We start from the raw sequence: 27,897 nt of genomic DNA, 5'->3' as shown, positions 1-27,897 counted from the left end.
AGGTATGACCAATGTATACACATAAATCGGTTTATAGCGATTTAACGAGGGCTTGTATTAGAGAAAATAGTAGCTGACTACTGGCTTTCGGTTTAGTAAAGCTTTCTCGAAAATATACTGCATCTCATGTTACGTTGGGTTTATCATGAAAAAGAAAACGAAAAAGAGTAACTGCGTATAATTAAGAGAACATTTTGAACAGAATTCAATATATTTTCTATTATTTTTATCATAATATTAAAGATTCGGCGTTAATTACATCATGCTAATCGATGATGAATAAAATAGAATCACTGAAAATTGATTTCCATCGCTCTGTCTTCACGATATCGTGCTGTTCTCCAATCCTGAAATTTATTTATGAAGAAATGGCATTCATGCCAAACAACTTAAGGATATTAATTTTCTAAAAGCCATTGATTCGTAAATTGTAGTAATTTCCGGTATCTCATTTACTTATCTACTTCCCGGTATCACAAGAAGTTTCGAAAAAGCAAACAATGAACATTGTATTATGATATTTATGATACTTCAACTTGGTTGATAATATTGAGCTATATTGATTTTCGCTGGAATGCATCAAAAGGTGTGTATTAAAAGCTGGGAAAGTTGGGTAATCACCTTTTTACTCCTTACGAATGGAGAGGATTATGAGGCATTATTCGTTGGGGATTACTAAGCTACCTGGAAAGTAGACAAGTAACTGTTTGTATGTAGGTTCCTTATCCTAACGAAGTGTTAAATTATTTAAAATCGAAATAGTTTGTACTGAATACTTCTGCTGAAAGGTGCTTTTGTCCCATTGTTGTCCTACTTCCGCATAATATTGTATGAGAACAATTAGGTGATATTCTATACCCCTACTAAAGAAAGTAGCAATTCTCTACGCCATTGTATATTACTATTCTGTTGACGCTTTCATGAATTCCAAAAGTATCTTTTACATTACATCAATTTTAATCTCTAAACACTTACGATCTCTAGTCAGTCTTTTTAATAATTAATTCTAAAAATCAATAAAATAATCATCAATCGAATAACTTAAACTTGTTTCATATATTTCAATTTTTCATCTTTCTACATTATGTACACTACGACTTAAAATCTTTTTATGTAAAATTCAGACAAATGAAAAAACCAATGCAGATACACGTAATCTTACCTCTGGACAACAACTTACAATTCAGCCATAATTAATTATCAAGAAGCTAATATATAGCTATAATATATATAAACTATATTGTATGTAATAGAATAATTGAATACGTAACAGGATATCTTCTATACAGATATATAATATGTTGTATAATAGAATTTTATGACATAGCTTTTTTGTGTGGAAGAGAATTGTTCACAGCATCTGAAGAATATTGGAATTCTACACTTCCTGCTTCCTCATTGTAACTCACTCCCTATTTCTTTTTCTTTCTCTCTTTTTTTTTTTTTTTTTCTTATTTTCAGTTTCCACTAGGCTGAGTATATGAGGAAACGTTGAAGGAAACTTCCAGCTCACCGGAAATGGCCGCAAATTAGTTTGAAAGAGAAACGAAATCGTTTGATGAACACATCTGATATACATACATATTCCACGCGGCGCGCAATATAATTAGAAAATTACGCGGCATCAGATTCACGTTGCACGATTAGGGAAAGACTATTGTAGTCAGGCATATTTATTGTTAAAAGAGAAACAAATTATCGTTTAGGGAAACGAAAGAGAAAGCAGTCCTCGATGTATAAAATTTTATGGCATCGTCAATCAAATTTATTGACAATATCGTTTAAGATAATTCCACGGTTTACTTGACTACTTAAGACCCATTATTTTGAACTACCTGTTATTTTCTTCCATGATATGTTGCTTTTATGAGCCACCGAAAAATTTTCTTTCACCATTTCTTGTAAAATATCATTAAAACAGGAATCAGTTAGAATTTATTTGTCGTCATAGACGTTGTATGATAGCTTGTCTAATTTCTGTTTCGTAGGTAAAATTAAATGTAATTTTATCGTTAATAAAATGTTGCAAGTAGGAGATAATTAATTTCTTATCATCTAATGATTTTCGAAAAATAATTGTCTCGACCTTTTACATTTCAAAGAGTAATTTCTCTAAATGTCATTAAAGCTTCGTGTTTGAAATTTGTCATGGTAGGTTGCTGCTTAAATGAGACTATTATTTATAGCGTTGTTTGTTTCTTTTTGGCGCCAGTTTTTGTACACGATTATTTTGCAGATTTAATTTTTTATAGCCCTTTCATAAAAACATTCATGACTACAGGACGTAACTTCAGTCACTACAGAACAGGTTATACAATAATTAAATATGCGAAGACACCAAAAATTGAAATAGAAAGGTGTTAAAAGAAGTAAAAAATTTACATAAAAAACGATATGGAAGAAATATTCCTTCCTTAAATATACGACTTATATAAATCCTTTCCTTCCAAGTTACGTATTTATATATCTTATATTTTTCAAACTTTATTTACTCAATTAGGTATTTACTTAATTATTACTGTATTTCATTATATCGACATTGTATTGCCGCTACAAGTAAATTATCTCACTATAACGATTACCTATTAGTTTCATCCATAATTTTCCTCTGTTCAAAAAAAGTACAAAATTCTCGTTATAGAGAATCAAACAATGCCTTTAATTTGTAATCCCGATTTAGATAAAACTACGTATTTGAATGAAGGTCTTTGTTACCTCTTGCTTCATCCGAAAATTGAATAAAATTAATCCAGGTATACGAGAGTCATGTTGGAACGCGGGGCAACGTTCGATCGAATGTTTGGTACGCGTCGTTGACCCCGATTTCTGACTCATCCTGCGATTTCAGAGGGGCCAGATCGAAGCGGTCCCTTCGACTTGTCTACCCAACCACGCCTTGTATTGTCTCACTTAGGCCCACTAATGTGTGCCGTTGTCTTGGCCGTGTGTGCGTCGCACGAACATGTTACCGGTCGATCAAAGCAACCGAGATCTTCCAGTATCTGCGCAGCGTTATGATTTACCTTTGATGCAAAATCACGACGCGTGGGTGGAGTTCAGCAATGGCTAAGAACCACCAAACGTATAATTCGAAGTAATACATAGATTTATTTTCTTAGATGTCTTTGTGTGAATTGACTTTTTATTGATCTAAAAAAATGTATATATCGATTAATCTAATACGTAACGTCGCCTGTAAATAATTTATGAAATAAAATTATATGTTCGATGATAAAAGTTAAACTGTATATAGTACATATTTGACATTGAATATATTTCTTATTCTGTTACTTTAGTTGCCAATGTACATTCAAGTTTCGACTAACGAGTTGATAATAGAAATTTGGTAATTGTATTTTTCTTTCTGGATGTCTGAAACAAACAATAATTTGAAATTTTAGAATCTTTTGATGACGCATCAACATAATATCAATCACGACTTCCATAGAACTTTCAAAGACCATAGAATTGTTTTTTCAAGTGGTGCTCGAATACTTCCCTTGATGCTTAATCTCTTTGACGAAAATGCTAATTTTGGTACGGCACATCGCAAATCGGCTCGCGTCATTGTTCTTTCAGGCTGATCGTGACAATGGTCATTTTTAAATCCTAATAAACAATATGTCATTGAACTTCGTGCATATATTTACATACACATATATATTCATACATTACCGCTTGACATTTCTCGTTTCCATCGCCACTGTGTCGTATAAAATTCTAATAAATAATTATACGATCGTTAAATGCCTATTCATCAAATGTTCCAGTCAATTATACAAACTACATGTACTATAAATTTACTACATACATGACTTTACCATTTTATCTCGTAAAATCTAACGATCTTCCTACCTCGTCGAGGTACCCATTTTGTTTAAAAAATGAAATCTAAACCGTATATTTCTCTTACTCTGCTACACTAATTGTAATTAAAGAAAAGAAGAAAAAAAATAAATCTGTAAATCTTTGAAAGATATCATTCGTTGAAAGAAATATCGAACTGGAGGATCTATGCAACATGCCATGTAAACGCGAGCCATGTTTAATTGCTCCGTTAATCGTTCGCAGTGCAATTAGCAGTTTGTCAAACATTTACGTCAATACGTCCAGGAGAGAAATAATTATTACACAACAGGATGCCGGTGATCCTCTTATTACCTATTTCCTGTCGATCTCTCCGACCTTATTCCGTTCGCCTACCTGCCGAGCGTAATGAAACGTAATGGAACGTAATAGAACGTAATGAGTGGATATACACCTGGTTTATAACTCTTGCCTTGATCTTGAGACTAGAGTCGCGTATACAGCCTCTCGAGCATAATACAGCTGACCAAGAAAAGCACGTCGGTCGCCGATACAGGAGGGACATTTTATCCATTTAGCGTCGTTTGCCAAGAAGTTACCGTACACTTTCGAACAGCGAGCGTTTCAGAAAGATTTTAGAAGCGATACTTGGTCTCGATAACAAAATAGATGAGCGATAACATTAACGGAATTCAATAATACCGGTTACAGTTGCTTCACAGTCGAAGATGAAAAATCGTGCTGTTTGTATAACGCGAAATTTATATTTCCAGAGGCAGTATAATCGAATGACTCATCGTGACAGTTATCACTTATCGTTGTTGATTCCTGTTATTAAGCAAAGAGGACGAATAAAAATCAAACGGAGCACGCACACGAAGAGATTCGAAACTGTTGAGGAAGTTATAATTAATTTATCTATTAGTTACCGGGCGCAACCGACGATCTATAATTCTGATCTTTCAGTTGTGGACCGTTATTACAAAAGAGTTGTGGAAGGGGAGGAGAGTAAGAGATCTTCGGCCGGAAATCGTTCTAATAAATTACGCTCACGATGTATCATTTTAGTGAATCTTGTATCGGCACTATTCGAATAAATTACAATCGCGTTACGCATTTGCCGAAGTGAGCTTAACGTTGATCGTTGGTAAACGTTCGATGATCGCCTCAGGCACCGGATGAACGTTCTGATAAGAATACGATCACGGCGATATGTGTGTAAAGGTTGATAAAATATTGGAGTTTAATATATATTATGAGAAAGATATATTTAAATATATGTACATACGTATATCGCTGGTATTTCGAACTCACCATTTTCTACCACCTATTCTTAGTGAAATATTAACTTCTAGTCGATTTTCGCCAATTATAAGTCGATATATCCGATAAATAAATGGAACAGTTTCTATTACTACATAGAATTCGAACCTTGAAAAAGTGGAATTTCTCACTTTCCAATCAACCGCGTCAGATATATCATCTAAACACTACCTCATTTCTTACGTTTCCATCTGTGCTATCAAGGCGATATGTAAACATATCATATCGTTCCTTGGTATATGAATACTGTTTAATGAGGTATATTAGTTTTTGATTGAATTTTATCTATTACAGTTTAAGTAGTTTCAAGTAGTTTCTAATGCAACATAGAATTTGATCTTCAAGGAAGAAGAATTTCTTATTTATCAACCAACTACGTCAGATACATCATCTCAACACTATAATGTATACGTAATAGAAAACTTTTCTCCTTCTATTTCTGCAATTAATCATCTGTAAGAATATTTTTGTCTCTCACCGTACATCGTCTCTCACTACTACAATAAAATTACTCGGAAAATATTAAACGAGCCACAAGAGAAACTTTACTTCTACTGCTACAATTGTATCTAATTTTTTCTGCCGCTTCTTAAATCACCTTGTTTAGATTTATTTCTCGAATCCATTGCAATTTGATGAGCTCGAAAAACTTCGTAGATTCTAAACTATTATCCACACTTACGTTTAATTGGCATTCGCATGTATTCCGCGTCGCGCCTGTCCGCAAAAATACTCGGTGGAGCTTGGATAGTTCTTGGTTTCGAAGCGAATAAGAGACTGCCTTCTCACGATACAGATAACACGGCAGATTACACGTCCATAGCATACGGCATTCATCCAGGAAGAGATGTAATTAGAGTCGTATCCACCCCAAAAACCTGACGACCATGTCCTGACTGTCATTAAAGACACGGACATAGCAAATGTGCGATTATAATAATTTTCCGACTGATGTCCGAGCGACCTAATGTCGATCTAACGGTGTGTTGTCCGTTTCTAATCTCGACCGTGCAACGCGTTATGTAGATCCGTTTCTTTCCTTTCATTCACACGCATTTCAGAGACGAACGTTTTCTCTAACTTCTTTTCACCGTAAGTTCAATCATTCACACCCGGTATCGTATTAATGAATGAATTATTGCACCGTTCAACGGGCTTCGAACGGCATGAATCACTGATGATTTATTAGAATCATAGGTTTTATTGAATGTGAATAATCTGCGAGCAAAATGAGAACAGGAACAATATAATCTAATAATTTCGTAATTTTACTGTCAGTTTTATAACTCTGTGAGAAACTTTAATTGTAGAGAAGTAATTTCAGTATAAGAAACTTTGGTTTTGTCGAATTGAATAATTAGTAGTTAGAGGAATTTTATTTTAATGGAAATAATAATTCAGTGGAATGTTCTAATAACGTCGCATTCGGAAATTTCCGAGCCATTTGAGAGAAGTTTACGTTTGTTAAATAAATAGCATCAATTTAAGAACATGTAGTATTTATTAAATATGAAATTTAATTTCAAAGGATTTTATTTTATCTCAGATAAGAATTAGGTGAATATGTTTGATTTCTTCTGTTTAAATCCGTAAAATTGACTGAAGATAATAGTATAATATAATGGAATACAAAGGAATCCTGTAGTGGCTTATACGTGAATTCTTCTCTTCTGGTCCGAATGCAAGTTCGCGTGACTGAAAAGCAAAAGAATTTTTATCCCTCGTAATTGTGGGAAGGAAGATTCGTGGCGCCTGTTTCGCATCGATTTCGAGTCAGACGTCTGATTCGCGTCTGTAGTTGGTTGTCCGTCTCGTTGTCAGACCCACGATCGCTCTTCCGATTGGCTCTTTCACGAAAACTTTATCGTGAAACTGATATAAAAAAATCTGATAGATATAAAAATTATTCTGCTTAATTGAGCTTTAAGTAAAGAGAATGATAGTGAACGTTTTCTTGTAGAAAAAATAATGTTATTGTATAATTATACAATTTTTTTGAACAGTATATTTAGAACATATTAGAAATATGTATACTTTGATTATTTTAAAAACGTTTTAAATATAAAATATAACATTATATTTAGCTCAAAAACCTCCTACTGACTGTTTCATCCATTTGAATACTAAATTCATAAATATGATATCTACACATTCAAAACTACATATAATGGAACCCCTAGGCAATGTAAGAAGTTGTGTTCCTATTACTGAATTTTTTTCTAAACATCGCACACGAACCACCTACGCACAATTAAAGTAATTACTATCAATTCTGATGGTAATCTGATAACCTAGAAAAATATGACGTTCACCCTTCAAGCTTTCCAAACTGATACATAACCTTCAGTAACCATAATTTACGGTATCCATTTTCCATATACGTGTCTCGATCAAGCAACGATCGTTCCCTAGCATAATATCCGGCCTGTAAATCAGATTCGCGACAGTCATGATTTTTGCATCTTTTCTCTTTTTTTCCTTTCTTTCTGAAATACCTAAATTTATAGCATCCGTTTAGCAATGGACGATGCAAATTAAACAATGCTACGTACTCGATACGCGACCGCGATGGTATGTTAAATACAGTTATCGTAACTCGCGTCAGGCGAAAACCGATGGATAACTAGAAAATTGATCGGCCGCTCCGAGTGTTGGACCACGAGATTAACTTCATTCCGCGGGAACCTTTGATTTATGTGCCGAGATCACTAGATATCGACGATTTACATATTTCAAATGATGATTGCCCCGACGAAAATGAATGCTGAACGCAGTCGTTGCATTTTCGAGGCGAATAGCGTACGTGACTATCAATCGACTTGCTGAATATTGTTATTGAACAAGGAAATGGGTAACTTCTATGAATTCGATTGGTCACTAAATTATTACGACGATAGTAACGTTATTTTGTAGGTGAGGCAGTTTCGCGTAGATAAATAAAGTACCTATAAATAAGATTTCTGTGTAGGATGCGAAAATGAGGTTTATAATTTGGAAGGAATATAGATCTTACTTCATTAACATTTGGCTCAAGCGTAGAGTTTAGTTGTTGATCTTTTAAATTAATTTGAATCATTTGATAAATATGTATTTTCTGCTCTACGTCAATTACAATTTAAAAGGTATCAAATAGAATAAAATCATTTCCACCAATTGCAATTACAATAAATCTGCTCGAAACACAATTTCATGTATGTTTCACAAACGATTTGAAAAAAGTATAAGATACATCTACATTATATTTAACGTGATTCAACACGCTGAACGTTTTATTAACACAATGATCACATTTACGATGCGAAACATGAAAACTTGTATCGTCTGGAATGCAGAAAAATCGTATCTTAATTGCATGACGTGTTAAGAAATTGGAAACCCTATTTAGACGACGGAAAATCGTGAAATTTCATATTAATTGCGTTTCAAAGATGTTAAGGCACGACGAATTGACGATAATTAATCGTTCTAAGGATCCATTTCGGGTAGCTCAAAAATTTTTCCTTTGGAAAAACTGTGTTTTTATTTCGAAGGTAGAACTGTGAAGAATTCTGGGGTATCGATCGATCATGACGACACAAATTTTATTCTGAAATCGATTATTACGGGCTAGCGTCGGGTTACGTACCCTGAGGAGGTAAACGGATAAAAGAGACGGTAAATCTTAAATAATCGTGAACGCTGTGCCGATAGATTTGCCATAATTCTTTGCCGCGTTCATTCGCTTCGGTACTCTAACTTTCTACTGTTTCTGCAATCGCGTACCTGTATCGTGTCGATGTGATTGGCAGTAATTTTCGTATTTTATTAACTAAACTTTCAATGACTCCAGCGTAATTCTAACTTTGATATCAACTGTTGCTAAAAATTCCCTTTTTAACTAACAGGTGCGGAAGTATTCTGTTGAGCAATTGCTATAACCCCATTCGGATTACGGCAATTAGAATTACGACAATCATTCAGATCAAAATAAAGTAATTGAATTTAAATGGTTCCTTTTCAAATTTGTGTTCGTACAAATTAAGACCGGTTTCACACGGAGATACACTTATCGTAATATGTGTCTGATAGATACATACATACAGTACAGTACGTCAATTAAATGGCGTTCACATGACGATTCGAGAAACACAGTATCTCACTACTCGTTCCGATGTAATTTCGTGCCTTGGCAACGATACTTACATATGAAAGCGACGAACGAAGCATTAAACAAACAGTGACACTCACACGGTACGTGGCTCGCGATGCGTGTATTACGATACGTGTGTTTCCGTGTGAAACCGCCTTAACCGTTGCCTGAGTTCAAGAATCTTGTGTTTAAATGGTCACTTAATAGAGAATAGATACCTAAAATTATTTCAGATTACTTAACTTCACGGAACTTGGCTAATGAGTACAAGGGTGGAAACCCGTTAGGAAATTTCAAGTCAACTATAAGTAATAGGTTCACACTGGTAGACTGCTGAATGCAGACAACTCGACTGATCTGAACGAGTCTTGAATTCCAACCACTCCGCGGCGTATCCAGCAAGAAGCAATATTTAATGTCCGTTCGTTACATCATTATTACACCGTAAATCATCTCGGAAAACCATTTGAAACTTAGAATCAGTTCGTCATAAATTAAAAACCTAGAAATTTTATAGTTTTCCTGCGCTCCATTCTTCTTGACATTGCACAAACCCTTCGAAATTTGCACCACTATTCGCCAATATAGAACGAGCAATCCTAATTACCTCCAAACGATCGAATCGAATAAAACGATGCTTTTATCCCAATCAATTTTCTCAACGGTTTGATCAACTTGGTCCCGAGGAATCGGTACGTATCGCGGGTTAAGTGATTCCTAATTACGTAAAAGCACGCTCTCGAGATTCCAGAGCGTCGATGAACAATCACGAAGACACGACTTCGCTGGAGGATCGATCGCAAGATCGCTAGCCCGATCGTGAGCAAGAGCAACGAGGTAAAAGGCCGCCGCTATGACGACAGAACTAGAAGTCGTTGTATCCGGAATCTAAACCGGCAACTCTTTGTCATACACGGTATCGCGCTGGTTCGCCAGCAATTTATATGACTTGTCCTTTGTCTCAGAGTCCGGTCGCCGCGTCGGTGATTTCCTCCAGGATTTACGTGCTTCTGAAACTCTCCATTTCTCGTACTCAAACCACGCGTTTCGACTAGATATTGTGTAATACCTGGCGCCACAGCTACTGTTCATATTGTGTATTCGTTAATGAACACGATTTGCTCTGACGTAAATACTCGCGGAACGCTGCGGTTTTGATAGTGATGAATAGAGTTGCTTGTATATCGTGAAAGATACGGAAGCCGGATTAGAATTTAAGTACGAGGGTGGTAGAAAGAAGTCGATGCAAATCTTTGTTTTATTCACAATGAGTCATTGTTCGTTTTCTAAGTTATGTAGTTTCTTATGTATGTTTGTGGAAGATTGAATTAGAAATGTTCGATACAACCACACGATGGGATGGTATGAAAACTGTTTGTAACTATTTCGTGAATAAATGAATTCGATATTCGACGAATCGAAAAATTTAATATTCTGAGAATAATCAAACGAGTAACATTATTTAAAAAATTCAACATTGATGTAAGGATATACTTAATCCTTCATGTTTTTTCCCATAAAGAAAACAATTTCTACCAACAATTTTCGTTACCAATCTCCTCAAGAATTTCTCCAATAATGTTAACACCAATTCATTTCAAAAACTCTATCTCGCGTAATCCTAGAAAACAGTCAATTTACATTCAGAAAACTTCTACAATAATAGATACGTATAATACAGTAACGTAATTCGATACGCCTTGCAACGTGTACAATTTCTATTCTATTTATCTACTCTTTCCCAATATTTCCGTGTATCTCCACAAACGTGCTAATTCGCCGGGCAGGAAGGCTCCCTAGATAATATCGAATACATAGGTACATACGTATGTACATACGTATAGGAACAATTTTCGTTCCGGTGCGCAGGAGGCTGCCGTTTGAGGTCATAGTTGATTCTAAGTCGATATAATCGGCGACTTTCTCCGGACCGTGTTTAGTAAGGTTTTATAAAGCAGAGCCGTGGCGAGGCTTGTCCGATCTGACGCGATAAGCCAGGCCTGAAAACCTATTGTTACCGGAGACCCCTTCTCCGCGGATAAATTATCCAAATGCATTCGAATACCGTTCCGCGTCGGCTAACAGTAAACCGCCCCTTCATTTTTCCAATATCCATGGAGCAAGACAAATTTCTCGTTAGCCTGGACCGCGATGATAAATTTCCCGTTGCTCGATGCCCTCGCGGACAGTCACGGTAAACGATCGGCTCAACAACATTGCTTCGTTGTTTTCCTAGTATTTTACTTTAGGCTTGATTACGTTTCCGATTGTTTCAATGCGACTAGCTACATGGATACGTCATGCTTCAAGTAAATGAGAAATCAAGATTCTGAGCGATAAATATTATTTTGTACATTTTACAAAAGCTTATTGTATCAGATTTCCATAATTAGATAATCTTCCATAATATTATGATAAAACAGAGTTTTCATAATAAAAAAGATTTTCATATAAGAAAAATAATTCATCATAATCATGGTATTAAATATATATCTCTCTTTTTTCACGCGTGAAATTATAGGATCTAAATAAAGGAGAGCTAAAAAAAAAAATATTGAAAAAATCTTTCCAATTTCCTTCCACAATTACGATATCAAAAAACAACATTCTTCTCAGGAATGTCGTCCCTGAGATGAATAAATAAATGAATAAATGAGTTAATTTACAGACCTTCGAATTTATTTTTTGTCGTATTATAACAAGATGATTTCTGTGGGTAGAAAGTAGCAGCAAAGCTACTCGATAAATACGTTAATGAAAATTGATCTAAATTTAATTTGATGAAGATGGCATTGAATCGACGTTTATCGAGCATCTTTACTTTTTATCTATCATTTGAAATTTTTTTATTTTTCTAACAAGTTGTGCGAAATGCAACGAGACAGCTTAAGTGTGCCAGTGAACGTACATTCTCTGACGAATCAACGGCAGAGAAACAATGTAGGAACAATCGTGGAACATTACTCAAAGTCGTTCTTTTTACCGATGGCAATACTTGCACCTCGAACAGTTTTCACAAATCCTATGCGCACAGTCAATCAACTTTTCCGCAAGGGCAAGCTTTCACTTGTCTTTCACACGCGTGCAAAACTAAGTAGATCTTTTTAAAGGCAATTAAGGTTACAAATGTTGAACGAAAAATGATTTCCATGAAGAATATACGATGATTTATAGATACTTTTGAAAAGATTCATTTATTTCAATTTTCGCATTAGAAATCGCTATAATATTTTTTAAAGCTTTCTCTAATGTCGAAACGAATATGTAGATACCTCTAAGAGAGATTTATGGTTATTTGCAAGAAAAAATATACGATTTTCTCGTTGTTCCCTTAGGAAATGTTTCGGTATTTTTTATACCAAGAATTGAAGAATATTTTTTATACAAAGAATGTTCGAAATAAAGATTATGATTAAAATAATGATTAAAATTAAAGGTATTTTTTTTAAACAAAAAACTAGCATACCTACGAGAAAAAAGTTGTTGAGCTTGTTCAAACATTCAGGTTACCTTCACTTTCTCAGAGATCTTCGATCTTCGTCTCATGCGTAACACGTATTCTCGCAAGAAACATCAAAGCATAAACTAATTCGTAATACCAATCGCTCATCGACGGAGAATAAAAATAAAGAAAAGTTGATGTTCAAAATCGTCAGGAATGTTTTCGTTTCTGCGTGTATCACGGCGAATCAGCGATTTTCGTGCATCCACCTAACGTAGCAAATCAGTGCAACGCGTTTAATTACCTATCGAACTAATTTTTTAGGGTGGGACAAGAGGAGAAGAGATTTTTCTTTTACGCTAGCGCACGCGGGAGAAAGGCGCGGCGATTTTATCTTTGTGTTAGCTATACGATATCCAGTACCGCTCGAGATCAATTTGCATAAGCTTCCACGGTGAACTAGGAAAGGCGCGTACTTAATTAACGTGTCCAGCTCGTACGGTCGCGCAGATTTATTCGAGATCGTAACCGTACGATTCGAGGAGTCATCATCTCGTTAAGGTACTTTAAGGATTCCCAGGCGTTTCGAAAAACTGCCTGCAATGCGGAAGTCACCGCGTGTTAACCGCGACAACGGTCCCGCCGGCGTACCGCTAAATTTCGATAAAAATTCTATGTCCGACATTCGTGCTCGATCACTTAATTGCCCGTGTTTTTTGCGTTCTCTGTAAAAAATGAAAAAAAGAAAACCGACTATTCTTTTGATACCAGTTTTTGAATGATCCAGAAATTCTCTGTCTGATATATTTTCAGAAAGATATTTGGTATTTTCGAATAATAAGTAATTCAGACATATAGTGAAAGTTCGTTTTCTAGTTTTGTTTAGATTTTCCTAACTCGTTTTTTTTTTCATATTGTTCGTGGCTTCAAACGATTGATTTGTACAACATAGGTACTACTACTGTATTAAATTTGTGTAATTAGTGAATTTGTTAAAAAATTATTATCAGTTCTTGGTATAAACAATTTTGATGAAGGTGTTCGTATTATGCAGTAAGATTTTTATTTCTGAATATGGAGATAAACGAACAGAAATCTACTACTTTTGCTAGTATGATTTACAGTAACAATTATATTCATGTACACCTATTTTTAGTGAAAGAGACGCACGTATCACAGAACATAGGAAAGGCAAAAAATTACGACATTTCATTTACCTTACTTTAATAGCTAATTAACTCGCTACCACGCAATTGTCTTTGAATATCTGCAACATGAAAGGTGTTTCAACACCCTAAAACTTTTAACTCGTAGCTCCTTTTGCTAATGAGAAACCTGAACTATTCAAATAACTTCTGGCATGTGAATCCACTTTATATGTAGAACTTTTCTGAAACCAGGTACATTAAAGTACTTTAAAGTTATTGAATCCGTCGTTAAAATAAAATGAATTTTGAGAAAAAGGAATGTGACGATGATAATAAAAATGAAATGAAATTAAAATTATTATATACATACATTTTCTTTAAAAATAGTAACTCGCGTTCTTCCACATTTTGTAAAAGGAGACAGAAGAACCTTTTGAGCTAAGTTATAATGAACGTACATATACATATCCTTACGATCAGAAGAAAAGGGAGTCCTAAAGAAATAAAATAAATCCAACGCTTTTAATTCGATATAAGAAAAAACAAACGAATTTTTTAATTTCAATTCATATCATTAGTATACTCTTCTAGTATTAAAGAGAAAAAAGAAAAAAACAAAATATTTCAAAGAACACTTTTTTAATTCGCCCAAAAAGCGAGATACGTATATTCGTTTCAAATATTACTCATAAAATTTAATTCGCAATTTCTTTTCCCTTTACATCGTACAACTTTTATCTCATATCGCACCACTGAGTTCTAGTGAAGTTATTAACGCGTACACCTTCACTCGAATCTACATCTGAATTTTGCTAGGTTCGTGGGCACGTTTCTTAACCCCACGGGGAAACGTTGTTGCATGCAGATGCCAGCCGTGTACCTTAGCACTTGGCAGGCCGAAAAATACCGTGGAAAAACGGTCCCTCTTACAATTACGATCCTCGTGATTTCGCGCGAGAGGCCGCGCAGAAGTAACAGACATTTTTCCATGCGCGTTAGAAAGGAATTAATTTGCAAGATAATGAGCGTGCCGATGTAGCTAGCACGCGTTCCGTGTACACCAACTAGGCATTATCGATTCGAAAAGCAAACAGCACGCACGAAAACGCGTTTCTATGAATCATCTCATCCGTATTCAACGACCACAGTTTTGCGATTCGACCCTGAGGAAGCCACCTACGAATGTACGAATCGTTCGCGAACCAACGATCACAGATTAATCGAACCTGCCTGGGTTACTCTCCGCGTGGTTGTTGTTTCAAGCGTGTACGCCATTCTTGGATTCGTGCCAGTTGCTTGCCATATTTTCTTTTTCTCCTTTCTTCGTCTTTTATCTCTCAAGAATCTTGCATGAATGATTAGCGTCACCGTTAAACGATGAGTTGACTCGTAGACTGACACGAGGAAGGAAAGAGAGGACGAGATGATCTTCAAAGATCAATCTGTTTCTTTTTTTGGAACAATGGCTTTATAGATTAATTAATTAAACGTATTGATTGAAAGTTGTACGGCAGGATCAATGTAATGAAGACTAAAACGTAAACGATTTTAAAGGTGTAATTACTAGTGATTATGAAGGATATGAGATATAAATCCATGTTGAAGGAGCGACTTACTTTCTGTTAATTATCGACTTGCACGTAATGTTTATGACTGATTCTATGCTCTTTTTATGATACTATATTTTGTAAATATAGTATCACAGAAAGAATATCTTGTTGATAGTGCTCGGTATAATATTTAGATCTTTCTATCAAAGAAAATTATAAGATATAGTAAAAAAATAATGTTTACTATGTTTATTATATGTTGCGTTTTCGTAGTAGTTTCAAATTGTCGAAGAAGTAAGAAGATTAATATCTAAATGTCACGAAAATCTACAAACGCCTCCTTTATAACTTTTAAGCTTCAGAAGTATTTTATCCCTAAAAATTGTATCGTTAAAAATTACTTATAGAAATTATTTTTAAACTAAACTCTCCAAGTTCTTTGGATAATGCAAAACTCTTTCCGAAACAAATTGTATAGATTTATCGAATTAAAATGATTACAGTTTAAAAATAATTCATAGCCAAAAGATTTACTCCATTTTCTATGCGATTTAAACGAGACGAAATAGGCGAAAAGAACGAGAGGCACAGTGGTCTAGTCGCGTAACTTACTTTTCAACACGGGGTAACGATTTCTCTCGGTGTTCCAAATGGAATCATTGAATCATCTCACAGACTCGGATATACTGTACACTTCGCTGCTATTTCTCAACGCGATCCATGCACATGATTCCTTTATTTTCCCAGCTACATGCACCGACATACCCACCCACTGTGGATCAAGGACGACGCATTGCACGCTCACCTGCATGCTTATACGCGATTTTAAAATGCAACGAAGATTTTGCACGCAGTATAACGAACTTTTATTGATTAATAGACAGCCTGAAACTTCTCGCGTGATGCAACCCAACTTCTTCCTTGCCAGAAGTTTCTTTTCAACTTCAAATGAGAGACATGCTTCGATGTTTGATAAAAGAAGTGAATACGCAGTTGTATTCTTTAACTCTATTCTTTTTTATTTTATAAATGTATGATTTGACTATTTTTATTTCGAACTTATCACAATTTATCGAATAAAGCGTGGAAGGAGTATTTTTTTTCTAATATCATTTTTTCAATTTGTAGTTTTCTAAATACCTAAAGTTTTGAAAATTTTTATACTCGTAATATAAACAATTTCATATGAGTATCATATGATTACACGAGCGTATAAATGATCTTTTTCAATCTAAAATTTATTTAAAATATTTAAAAAGTCTTCGAGGTAACTATAGATTTTAACAATATTTTTAGTTATAAATTTATTTAATTGATATTTTTTATCAACATTAAAGTTTCATTGAATTCTTTGAATTCCTTTAAACTTTAAGCCAAGGAATTGAATATAGAATTAGAGACAAATAGATAATAGAATTACAAATGGTCAATGAAACTTCTCTAAAAAAAAACGCGTTGTTGTCGCAAGACGGAAAAAAAATCAGTCCGAAAAGGCGAACTGTCTTGCAGGAAGTATCGAGGCCCCTTAACGGGATCCTCCCATTGGCCATCTATCATAAATTATACATTATATCGTGTAAGAGGCGGCCCACGTGGCGGCGAATCGTAGAGTGCAACGATGCGTCTTTTTTTGGCCGGTATAATAATTTATGTTCCGTCGTAACGCAGTTGAATATCGATTCCCGCTCGTACAAAAACATTTAATTATAATATGGAATTGCCGTTTTAATTTGCGCCGTGATATTTCAGTGATTTTTCTGTTTACACACGGCTCCATCTGGTTTCGTGCGTACGTGACGTCGCATCCGCTTATTAATCGTGAAAACTCAATTATGTATATCGTCAAGGTAGCAATTTTCGAAAGACATGCCAATTTGTTTTACTACGTTATAAAGTCTTCGAAGTTATCAATTTTTAATCGTCCGCGTGATATATCTTTCGTGACTTTAATACACAGTTCATGAATTTTGAAGGAATTTTTACGATCAAAATGAAGTTTAATTATCAAATTATATTTCAAGGGTACCAAGGACGAGCTACAAACTTCCACAAAAATAATCGACTGCATTTTATAGTGGGTGACAGCAGTTAATTGATTAAATTACCTATTGAGACTACGCTATTTAATTCTTGAGTGAATTAATAAGGGGTACCACCATGTTTCTATAGAAACTAATCCTGTACGACAAGGAAAAGCGTGGGCATGTCGAATTGGAAGAGTAATAGAAGACGACTGTAACTAATTACAAAGTAACGAAAGACGTCCAGTAAAACCGATAGTCGGTGCCATTTTATGACACCGTGAAATTAACTTCCTTGCACTTCAAAAAAGCTGTGGTTAATGTTTAAGAGGATAATTACGAGACGATAGAATGAAGTGCTTATGTAAGTATGTATATGTACATATGTTTACTTCGTTGACGCTTCGTTGATTGATGACCCTCAATTTGTATGGTAAATATGCAAGCATGATCGTTGTAAGCTGTTGAACAATATATAACATTAAATTTGTCTTCCACGTACATATCATCGAGATAATGGATTGCTTCTCTGAATTATATTAAAAGATAAAGAAAGATAAGGAGTATATAAATAAAGGGTCTTTTATTTTTCTCTCACAAAAATGGAAGCAAGAAACTCTAATTCGTATTATAACTTTTGTCTTTCGAAGAGATAATTTTCCAACTCCTGACTACTAGCATTGTCCATGAACATACAACAAAGTGTTCGAAAATTCGATATATTTTATACGAAGAAACGTTTACGCCACCATTCCGCTGGATTCTCTCAGTCAACTCTCTTAACGTGCTGTCCGCTGACTTAATTAGGCAATCCAGTGCCTCCGGTAAAATACGACGGTGGTTATTTACGTTCATTGAGCGCCGAAATAAGCGGCACACGATGTCCAACCGCGACTTGACAAAAAGCGTGCCGGTTATTCTGTTCTCTCGGTTGCACAATAAGAAAATCGATACGACGGCTTCGACTTGACCCATCGACGGGATCCTCGATAACGGTGCATCATCATGGTACACGATTTGCCGATAGATCAGAATGGATGCAATAAATTTTTCGGAACGCGTCCCATGCTCTTCGTTACGAGTAATTTATGTACGATTTAGAGAACGAATCGCGGTTTCTACGTAGGAAGGAGTGCATAATCGGCAGTCGAAGTGAGTTGCACGAACGAAGCTTTTCGCGTCGTAAACTCGCCAGGCGAATTCTGGCCAAGCGGCGATAGCGTGAAATCGCGTGCGAATCAGTGTGCTGCCCGCGCCGTGCCGTCGCGAACCAATCGTAAAAATCCGCCACCATGAATTATTACCCCGATAGTTCTGATGTCAGCTGCCCGAGTTTTCAATTGGTTGCTTGAATTCTTGAGTTTTAGAAATTTAGCAATTTTAAGATTATTGATCTAATATTTATTAATTTACAAATTTTTTTACTAAAAATTTAGAGATTTGAAAGTTATCGGTTGGAGATTATATAATTTGGGGATTTTTGATTGGGAATTTAGTGGTTTGAATCAGTTTACCGATTAACAGTTTAGATTAGAGCTCATATTGGTCAGCTATCGACTGAATTACGTATTCTTCTCTTGATTTGCATCAACCGCAATGTCATTTTATATTTCTAATAGCGGAACGGAATGCTCATATACGTTACATCATTAGAATAGATCACAGATTTGCCGCATTAGATCTAACAGTGATCTGTCTTCCTCTCATTTAGTTTTTTTTTCCGAAATTTGTTTTTATATTCTAATATTTTATATATAACATTTTCATGCATATTCCAACATCTGGACAATTTACAGAAAATCATGTTTTATTTTATACGTAACAGTCCGTTGTGTAAATATACAACAGCTATACAGAAAATTGTTTACTTATGTTAAATCTTTAACAACGGAGTACTTACTTGTTTATAGAAATTATATATTCTGCTTGCTGTACTGCTACAGCAAGTAACATTCAAATATTGCATTCAACTTGTTAATCCATAGCTTAAAACCTTCAACTAATTTTTAGTACGCGAGAAAGTATATTACTCGTCTTTGCTGTGAGCTTCTGAGTAACAACAAATTAAACGTATAATATAAAAATTCATATCATACGATCGCGTTTAACAGGCTGCATTTTCTTCTTATTAAATCGAATTTTATTGTCATACTCTTTCCCATCTGATAAAGACAACATTTTACCTTTGTTGCTCATTGCTGTAGACGTATCTGCAATATATTCACTTACGATATCAATTGCATTAGATAACTCAGCAAATAAGCAATAATTATTATTATTACATAATTCATTATAACACGCTTTCGAATACAAACTACTGGGAATTTAATTACTCTAGTTTGGTTTATTAAAGTATTTAGAGTTTAATTAAAATGACAAAATTATATACCTTCGGAAGATTTTCGTGTCATATAGTTACGCACTTTTCCAAACCATCCATCATTTAGTCTTTCTCGATATTTAGGAGTGGTAAATGTGTATAATAACGGATTGACCGCACTGTTCACAGGTAATATAAAAACTACCACCCATGCGTGAAAATCAGCTGCAACAAAATATTCAACTAGAGAGATGAAGTAAATCTAACCTTTATAAGCGGAAAAATATGAAAAATATTTACATCATATATATGTACATAAATTATATATAACTACGCAATTTACAATTTTTAAATATTAAACAGGCCGATAATTTCTCACACATTCTTATATTTAAAACTTTAATTTGCCTTAAATGTCTATTTTTAATATGCAACATAGGAAAAATGCATTTGTTACTGCTGATTATGAATCAAATTATCGTTAATAAATTATTACATATTACTAGAGGTGTATAGTCAATTAAGCCTAAGAATTTATGGGCTAATTTGTATCAGAAAATTTCACATTTGTTTTACGGATTAGACAACAATTCGTTAATTACAACCACAATTAGAACTGTCATAAGTATTAAAACAGCAGACAACAGGAAGGAATTAGTAATACTAATGCAGATAATTTACCTGAAATAGGATACTTCATCATAGCTCTAATCTTCAAAATGATAATTGGTGCCCAGCAGGCTGCATCCGTTAGAACGATAAGAAAAAATCGTAAGGCGAATTCGGAATCGCCAACGGACAAAGAACAGGCGTGTCTCGTTTTCCAAATGCTCAAAAACATACCCGTGTAAGCGTAACCAATCGTAAGCAGCCTGTAATGCGAACAGACTTAAACCGACATAATCTTTACAATTGCTTCTTGTTATGCATAAGAAAAAAAATTTATTGTACTGGTGAACTACTTTTAAGATCGTTGTTTCTTTAATGTTGATCGTGTCTGCTTACCCCATAAGGTTTAATCCCAAGAAGACGAAGGCCGAATATTCCCATCCAATTAAGTACGGATCGTCAATGTGCAAGGGGAAACACATTCCATTTACACCGTAAAATCTCGTGCTGCTTCGCCAGAGAATCACTTTCGAATGAGTTACAATTAGTTTCAGAATGCTGTCCTTTCTTCGGATATCTCTGCGTAGTGGCTACAGCGGGGAACTTTATACATGCAATAATTGTTTGCAACAGAATAAACATTCGATTATACTTGGTGCACATGGTATGTTAAAATGAAATTTTTTTTAATTTCAGGACAGACAAAAATTTAAGGAATCCACTTTGACCGTGTGATATTCGCTTCTTTACTTTGGTAACCTAACATAACGTGAGTATAAATTAATTATATGCTTATAAATATCCTAACCTATATAAGAATTAAAACTTACGATTTGGAAATTTCTGTAATTATAATAAAATAAAGTTTTTTCATCGTGTAAAAATTTAAGAAAGTCTCAGTATATATATATTTGTTACATGAAATACAATTATTCAGAAATTTCTACTATTTCTCTTTTAATGCAAAATACAAATAGTTTAATAAATTTCCCAAAAGAGTCTAATAAACCATCTAATAATCAACAATTACATATGTACTTTCAAATCACTATACGCCACTAGTTTTTGAATAATCAGAACAATCGACGCAATGCAACGTTTAAGTGATTCATAAATTGACGAAATAAGAGCATGCTATCTGGTTCGTATTACGTTATCATAACCGATGGGTTAACAAGCGATCGGACATCTTGACAGGTTATTAGATATTATTACCAATGATGCCGAGGTCCATGGACAAATAAGAAACATGGAGACGAACCTGGCACGAGAGCAAGGGTAATTCCTGTGATCCAAATGATGATCATCGATGCAGTTGCCGTATGCGGTGTCATGGTACGGTGACCTTTCAGTGGGGCTGCTATTAGCATATATCGTTCCAGAGACATGAACGACAGGATCAATACTGAAACCTTGACGGATCGATTTTATTTCAATATATTAACGACCAGCCATTCATCTTCTTCAGATATGTTTCGTCTGACTCGCACGAAATTTTCATGGATATTATAACGAATAAAAATCCGTATAATCCAGTATAAAAGTTAAATAATGTACATGAGAATTTTAAAATATTAGGAAAATGAAAAATAGTTTAATACAAAAGATATTGTTATAAATATTAAACGGAATATTAATTAAATTTTATATGAGAAATTTTGTAACATTTAAAAGTAGATACCATTGAGTACTTAGATTTCAAAAATAAATATATTTATGGTAAAAATTTTATTTAAAGATTTGAAATCAAATATAATTGATAAGTATACCTCCAAAGATGTCATTGCCAATAGTCCTACAAAGGTACAATACCACGAAGACATCCATGAACTGGCGACTTGATTATAATTATCGCGGAATGTTATGTCTGCTATAGCGATTATGAATAGATATAGCCCCATCAACATGTCGGAAACTGTAAAAAGATTATAAAACTTCTATATCTATCACGCTTGTGTGATTCAGTGATTTATGATGGACAATATTGAAACTAAATGACATTGATGTGTCATTTTTATAGCATACTCGATAAACGAGACCGGCATTTTATATCCCTTTAAATAAATATTTGATATATTTTATATACCTGTCCATACATCAAATAACGGGAATCTTGTCTAATTTTTCTCGAACTCGCATAATAAAAGTTTTTTAAATATTGAACATTTTTTTATTTGACATTGATAATATTTATTATTCATGAAATTATATAACGTGTAAGTATATACATATGAATTTAATACCTATATTAAATAATTTTTAAGATATAACGTACCTGCTAGGTTTCGGATAATAATGGTTAATACGCGATTCTCATCCTTGGCTGTGAATCTCCCCCAAAGAACAAGCACGTTACCCGTACAAGTAACACACGAAATTACCCATACTGCTGCTCGTAATAAAGTTTTATCGAGCAAATGGGATAACGACGATACTCCTGCATAGAAATATTCTATATCTATAATCAATCTCGAATTAATCGTCCGATTATACTGATATTTATTCTACTAATATTGCGAGTTTTTAAGGAAGTAATAATGTTCATAAATATATGAGAATGTTTGCTAGCATTTTGTAAATATGTATTACTACATATTTTATAGGTGTTATTAAAATCATTAGTGATATTATAATAGCTATAACCTTTTAAGCCATTTAATGAACTAATAACAGACTGATAATTCATTGACGACCATTTAGGTATTTTATGGGGATTCAACGGAATTAAAACCATTTAAATTAATGATCATGGTAAATCATAATTATGTAATGACGAACCAAAAGAACGAGTATTCCCCAACATAATATCTAAAGTAATTGTAGCTGAATATTATAACTGAATATATAAAAATTATTTAAAAACAATCTATCATTTTTTATGTTTTTCAAATTCTTACCGTCACTAGCGGGTCGACATCGTTTTGATTTCGGCGCGTAAGTGGCACAATAATGAAACTTCTTGAAGTAGCTAAAAAGTAATATGAATCATCATAAGAAATCAACGATATAATTCATTGCATTCATAAAATAACAATGTTCGATGATAGATACATTGACAGGAGTTCCATTTACAAAGGAAAGTAGTTTGTCTGACACAATACGGATAAATCTACTTACACGAAGTCCAATTGCTTGAACAGTGCGAACGCGTTTTTTGGTAATGCATCCAAATTTATACCTTCCAGATCTCTAAAAATTTCACGAAATTAGCTATTTGCTTTGATAGAAATTCTATGATATAAAAATTAATACAATAAACTATAGAAATAATATGTTCTAAACTTATTAGAAAAATCTTAATGCTAAAACTTACAGAGAATACAGTCTTGTCAATGGACTCAACACGGCCATCGGTAAATTATAAAAGCGATTGTAACCTAATTGTCTGCAATAAATATTAATCCAATAATTTTCGAAAATTATTCCATTGCTTGATAATTCTGCCTTTACGCGTGCTTTAATTCTACCATAAAACCACGATAATCACATTGACTATTCGTATCGGACTTATTTTCGTACGTGTCGGCATAATAAATAAAAGTTTTAACATCAGCATACGTGACGTTCCTCTCGTTTGCTTTTCTAACGCCGTGCGTTCGATGGTAAATATCAGGTAAATATGTTGCAAGCACGCGCGTAGCTTAAGACGTGTAGCGTTACAATTTATGTGGATACCGGTGCCTCGTATACTTACAACCTCGTCAGATTTTTTAACGGCTGGAATACATTCAGCGGGACGGTCGTTATTTCGTTGAACGCCAAATTACTGAAAGGAAAAAAATCCGTTTTGCACGATGCACAGTGATGTACGAGGGACATAACTTCGTTACATTGCCATAAGGAGCATTCGCAAATTGAGGTAACGCGAGGAACTTACAGTTCGACTAGCTGCTCCAAATTTCGGAACGTGTCCTCTTCGATCGTCTTTATTTTGTTCTTTTGCATACTCCTGGCCAATGGTTGATGTTTCTTGTTAGTTTAAAGTCAGTAAAAAGTATTACTTAATTCCTTAATACAATTTATTAGTAACACTTTTTTATGTAAAATTATAAAGTTTAATAGGAAATATTTTGCTACGATAGACACCATTACTTTAATTTTTAGATAAAAAAAGAAATATTAAGATTAATTATTAATATTAACGAAACAATTGAAGTAAAACAAATAACAAGAATTACATCATTAGTGTATTTGCGACTGGGATTAGAATAAATAAATTACTAACAACAGTTGTAAATATAAAACGTGTATAGGAGTTAAAGGATTAATTTTCTATATTTGTTATTTACTTACGTACGTACAGTAATTTTAATGATGGACATCCAGCGAACAAAGTATCGGGCATTGATTCGAAATTATTTTCATCTAACAATCTGAAATTGTATAGGACGAAATCAGTTTCGATATTACAATTTCAGCGAAACGATAAAGCGTAAACTTACATCTCGCTTAATACCGGCAATTCTGGCAACTTCAGTCCTTTCGAAGTTAATTGATTTTCATTCAAATTTCTATAATAATGTAACAAATTAACATAAGATTAAAATCGTACAAAATTTATACAAAATTATAATTTATGTTAAATAACATACATGAACTTTAAAGCATTGCTCCCTTCTAAGTCTGAAAAATCTGCCACAGTGATTCTGTTCTTATTGGCCCTCAAAGATTCCAAGTTGGTTAAATCAGCAAAATGTCCAGGCAGAAATTCGCTAATTTGATTGTTATCCAAAGCTCTGTTCATAAAATACACATTATGTATATTACATAAAAATTGTGTAATTACTTATTTTCTAATAGCATTGAAGATTTAATTAAAAGTATTTATACTCACAGCCAAAACAATTTAGTCAAATTAAGAAAAGCTCCTCTTTCTAGCTCGTGTATGTTACTACTATCAAGATATCTGAAAAATTATGTTTTCTTATAAAAAAATATATTTATACGATACTTGTAAAAAAAAAATGCACAAAGTAAATAAGAATCTTAGAAACTCACAGTATACGGATTTCTGAGTATTGCGCAAAGGCGCCCATTGGCACGCGTTTAATCGAGCTATCATACAGAGTTCTAAAAAATTAATCACAATAATTAAGAACAATTCACTAACGCGATAAAAATAAAAAAAGTGTATACTTTACGAAAGATTCCAGTTTTTTAATACTTAAAAACCGTACATGGAAATAGTTTGAGAAGATAGGTTTCTCGGAATTTCCGAGTAGTCGTGACAAGTGGCGCGACACTTCACGTACTTACAACCGACAGGAATGTCGGTGGTATCTACGAAGAAGAGGAAAACACGTAAATTACCAATTCTTATCTCGTCCATTGCGTTTTGCGGTTTATCGTCGCATTTTTATTTCTGTTATTCGATATTGTGTTCCGTTGTTCGATAAATTATGGATATTGCATTACCACAAACGAACTCCCTTACAGGTTCGGAATCTCTGTCACTGCCAAACCAGTCCAATACACCGTGATAATCATCTGCATACAAAGTAACACTTTTTATATTGCCCCGTTCGGTATTACATTTATACTGTATAAAAGGAACACGTATATAAAAATGTCAAACATCGTAACTAAATTTTAAATTTAATTCGTTCTTGCCCGAAAAAGGAGTATCTCGATATGTTCAATACGATCATGCAACACGGAAGTATCATATTCGAACTATAAATTATTCAAAGATCTTTTTGTAATGGACCTCTTTGTCGTGAAGATTAAAATGGATGTAGTAATTAATGAACTAACAGCAATTTTGTTCGTCATCCCCGTGAGGACATTGGCTTTCCAAATCGCACCAATTTCTCTGTGGTAAACAAATTGTGGTATTGTAACAGAGAAACGTTCCCACTGGACAAGTGTCTGGAATTAGAAAAATCAAATTATCAGCAATTATCGAACGATATGAGTTCAAACAACACAATGTAAATGTCACAAATGAAGGATAATTTAGATCGATTATCCGTTTCCAAATGTAAGACGGTATATTACTGTTTCGAGGTAATTGTTCAATCGTTTAAGTTCTTTATTTTTTATAAACGCAAATATATAATTATAAATGTGAAGTAATATATAATTGTTAGGGAACAACTTATTGGATTATTGTCGTTTGTAAGATTTATCAAATATGAAGCTTAAAATTTATTAATGAAACTTTTTATTAATTATCAAAAGTGTGACATTATAAAATATTACCGAATCGTTTCAAAAAAATCTTACTATTTCGTATAACACTTACAAGATATTTATGATATTTTGAATATTGATCTCTTTAATAATACGTTCTATTCAGGGTACAAATAAAGGTATAAAACATACATTGTACGTACCTTCATGAAGCTTCAGTCTTTCAATTAGCAATAATATAACTTAATAAAACAAACGTTTTATTATCCAATAACTAAATCATCTACTTCGAAGAAATGAAAAAATTAATTAATGAAGAAATGAACAAATTAAAAGAATTTCTGGCAAAGGATGAATTTCTAACGATGCTATATCATAACGAATCAACTTTTAACTATATTATATCATAATGAATGAAATCACATACCTTGATTAAAATAATACATCAGCCCTGATAACAGGCATAAGGTCGCGATTAAAAATGTGCCGATAGCACCGATGCGTTTGTACCTCATTTCGGAACACGAACGTTTCGATCTTTAAAACGACCTAGCGCCTCTGTGTTCCACAGACTTCCGTGTTTTCCCTTGCATGAACTACGTTTTCCACGTGCACTCGGTACAACGACTGCATGACACTGGTTGCATTCACTAACTCCGTCGCAAGCTCCGGCGTCACGCACACGCGCTCTTCATCGTCCACGAATGAGGATTTCTTGCCGTTTGCTGCTAGAAATTTCACTTCAAATTATGTCGATCGATTGTCTTCACGATTGTTATATCGTAGGCGAACGAACAACTTGGTCGGAGAAGTTCCTTGCAATGAGAAACAAAAGTAGTATGATGAATATTGATAGACTTGTTTCTTGTAAAGATATAATTTTCGACTGAATTAATAGTTGGTTAGTAGTAGCGGTAGAAGAAATGTTGGTAAAATTATTGAACAGTATGTGAATTGAAAACATGTAACAAAATTAGGTAGAATTCGCAGGTGTAGCTTTATTGGATTATTTACAAGGATAATTCACAGATTTTTGAAAATGTTACTTCTCCTGTTCTTTCTTTTAAGTAAATTTTGGCATTCGTTTCTCGTATGGATTTGTATGTACAACTCTACATAAATATAGAGAGAAACTCTGTGCTTTTGGCATTTTAGGAAAAATATAAATCCTATTTTCTTTGTAACATATTAAATAACATACTAAATAAACTTGCTTTTTAACAAAATGAATTTATTTCTTTTCGAGTGTACAGAATATTAACACTTACATTAATACCACTTTAACGCCGCGCTATGCGTTTTTATAGATTATCACTGTTATATTAACTGTTACATAATATTATAGAAATTTATTCTAGTCGATACAATGTTGCGCCTCAGACCAGCGCTACACATTAAATGTTACGTATTTTATCT

The 27,897-nt window shown here is 33.9% G+C and overlaps 1 protein-coding gene and 1 long non-coding RNA gene across 3 annotated transcripts in view; one reads left to right on the top strand and one right to left on the bottom strand.

Annotated features, from left to right (window-relative positions):
- LOC139988190 (uncharacterized) overlaps window positions 1–2,252 on the top strand; it is a 69,401-nt gene extending 67,149 nt beyond the window's left edge. Inside the window, exon 2 of the long non-coding RNA XR_011800055.1 lies at window positions 1,462–2,252. This is a non-coding gene — a long non-coding RNA (uncharacterized lncRNA). The remainder of the gene's footprint in view (window positions 1–1,461) is intronic.
- Window positions 2,253–19,209: 16,957 nt separating this feature from the next.
- Window positions 19,210–27,151, bottom strand: Lgr3 (Leucine-rich repeat-containing G protein-coupled receptor 3). 2 transcript variants are annotated; one of them, XM_072004948.1, is made up of 21 exons: window positions 26,909–27,151; window positions 26,104–26,217; window positions 25,765–25,836; window positions 25,527–25,629; window positions 25,348–25,419; window positions 25,184–25,255; window positions 24,942–25,085; window positions 24,792–24,860; window positions 24,651–24,722; window positions 24,227–24,298; window positions 24,044–24,115; window positions 23,663–23,734; window positions 23,467–23,538; window positions 23,247–23,317; window positions 22,625–22,786; window positions 22,119–22,264; window positions 21,611–21,761; window positions 20,746–20,875; window positions 20,422–20,612; window positions 19,810–19,965; window positions 19,210–19,630 (listed from the first exon to the last, which is right to left on the bottom strand). In XM_072004948.1, the coding sequence occupies exons 1-21, from the start codon at window positions 26,994–26,996 to the stop codon at window positions 19,506–19,508; spliced, it is 2,226 nt and encodes a 741-aa protein (XP_071861049.1). In that variant the 5' UTR covers window positions 26,997–27,151; the 3' UTR covers window positions 19,210–19,505. The 2 variants fall into 2 exon arrangements, with proteins under 2 accessions (XP_071861049.1, XP_071861050.1); XM_072004949.1 differs by lacking the exons at window positions 25,765–25,836; window positions 26,104–26,217; window positions 26,909–27,151 and having other exon boundaries at window positions 25,491–25,612.
- Window positions 27,152–27,897: the final 746 nt, after the last annotated feature.

Source organism: Bombus fervidus, chromosome 6 (assembly GCF_041682495.2).
Source record: "Bombus fervidus isolate BK054 chromosome 6, iyBomFerv1, whole genome shotgun sequence".
Lineage (NCBI taxonomy): Eukaryota > Metazoa > Arthropoda > Insecta > Hymenoptera > Apidae > Bombus > Bombus fervidus.
The sequence above is the reverse complement of the archived record's forward strand: the minus strand, read 5'-3'. Positions and strand labels throughout refer to the sequence as shown.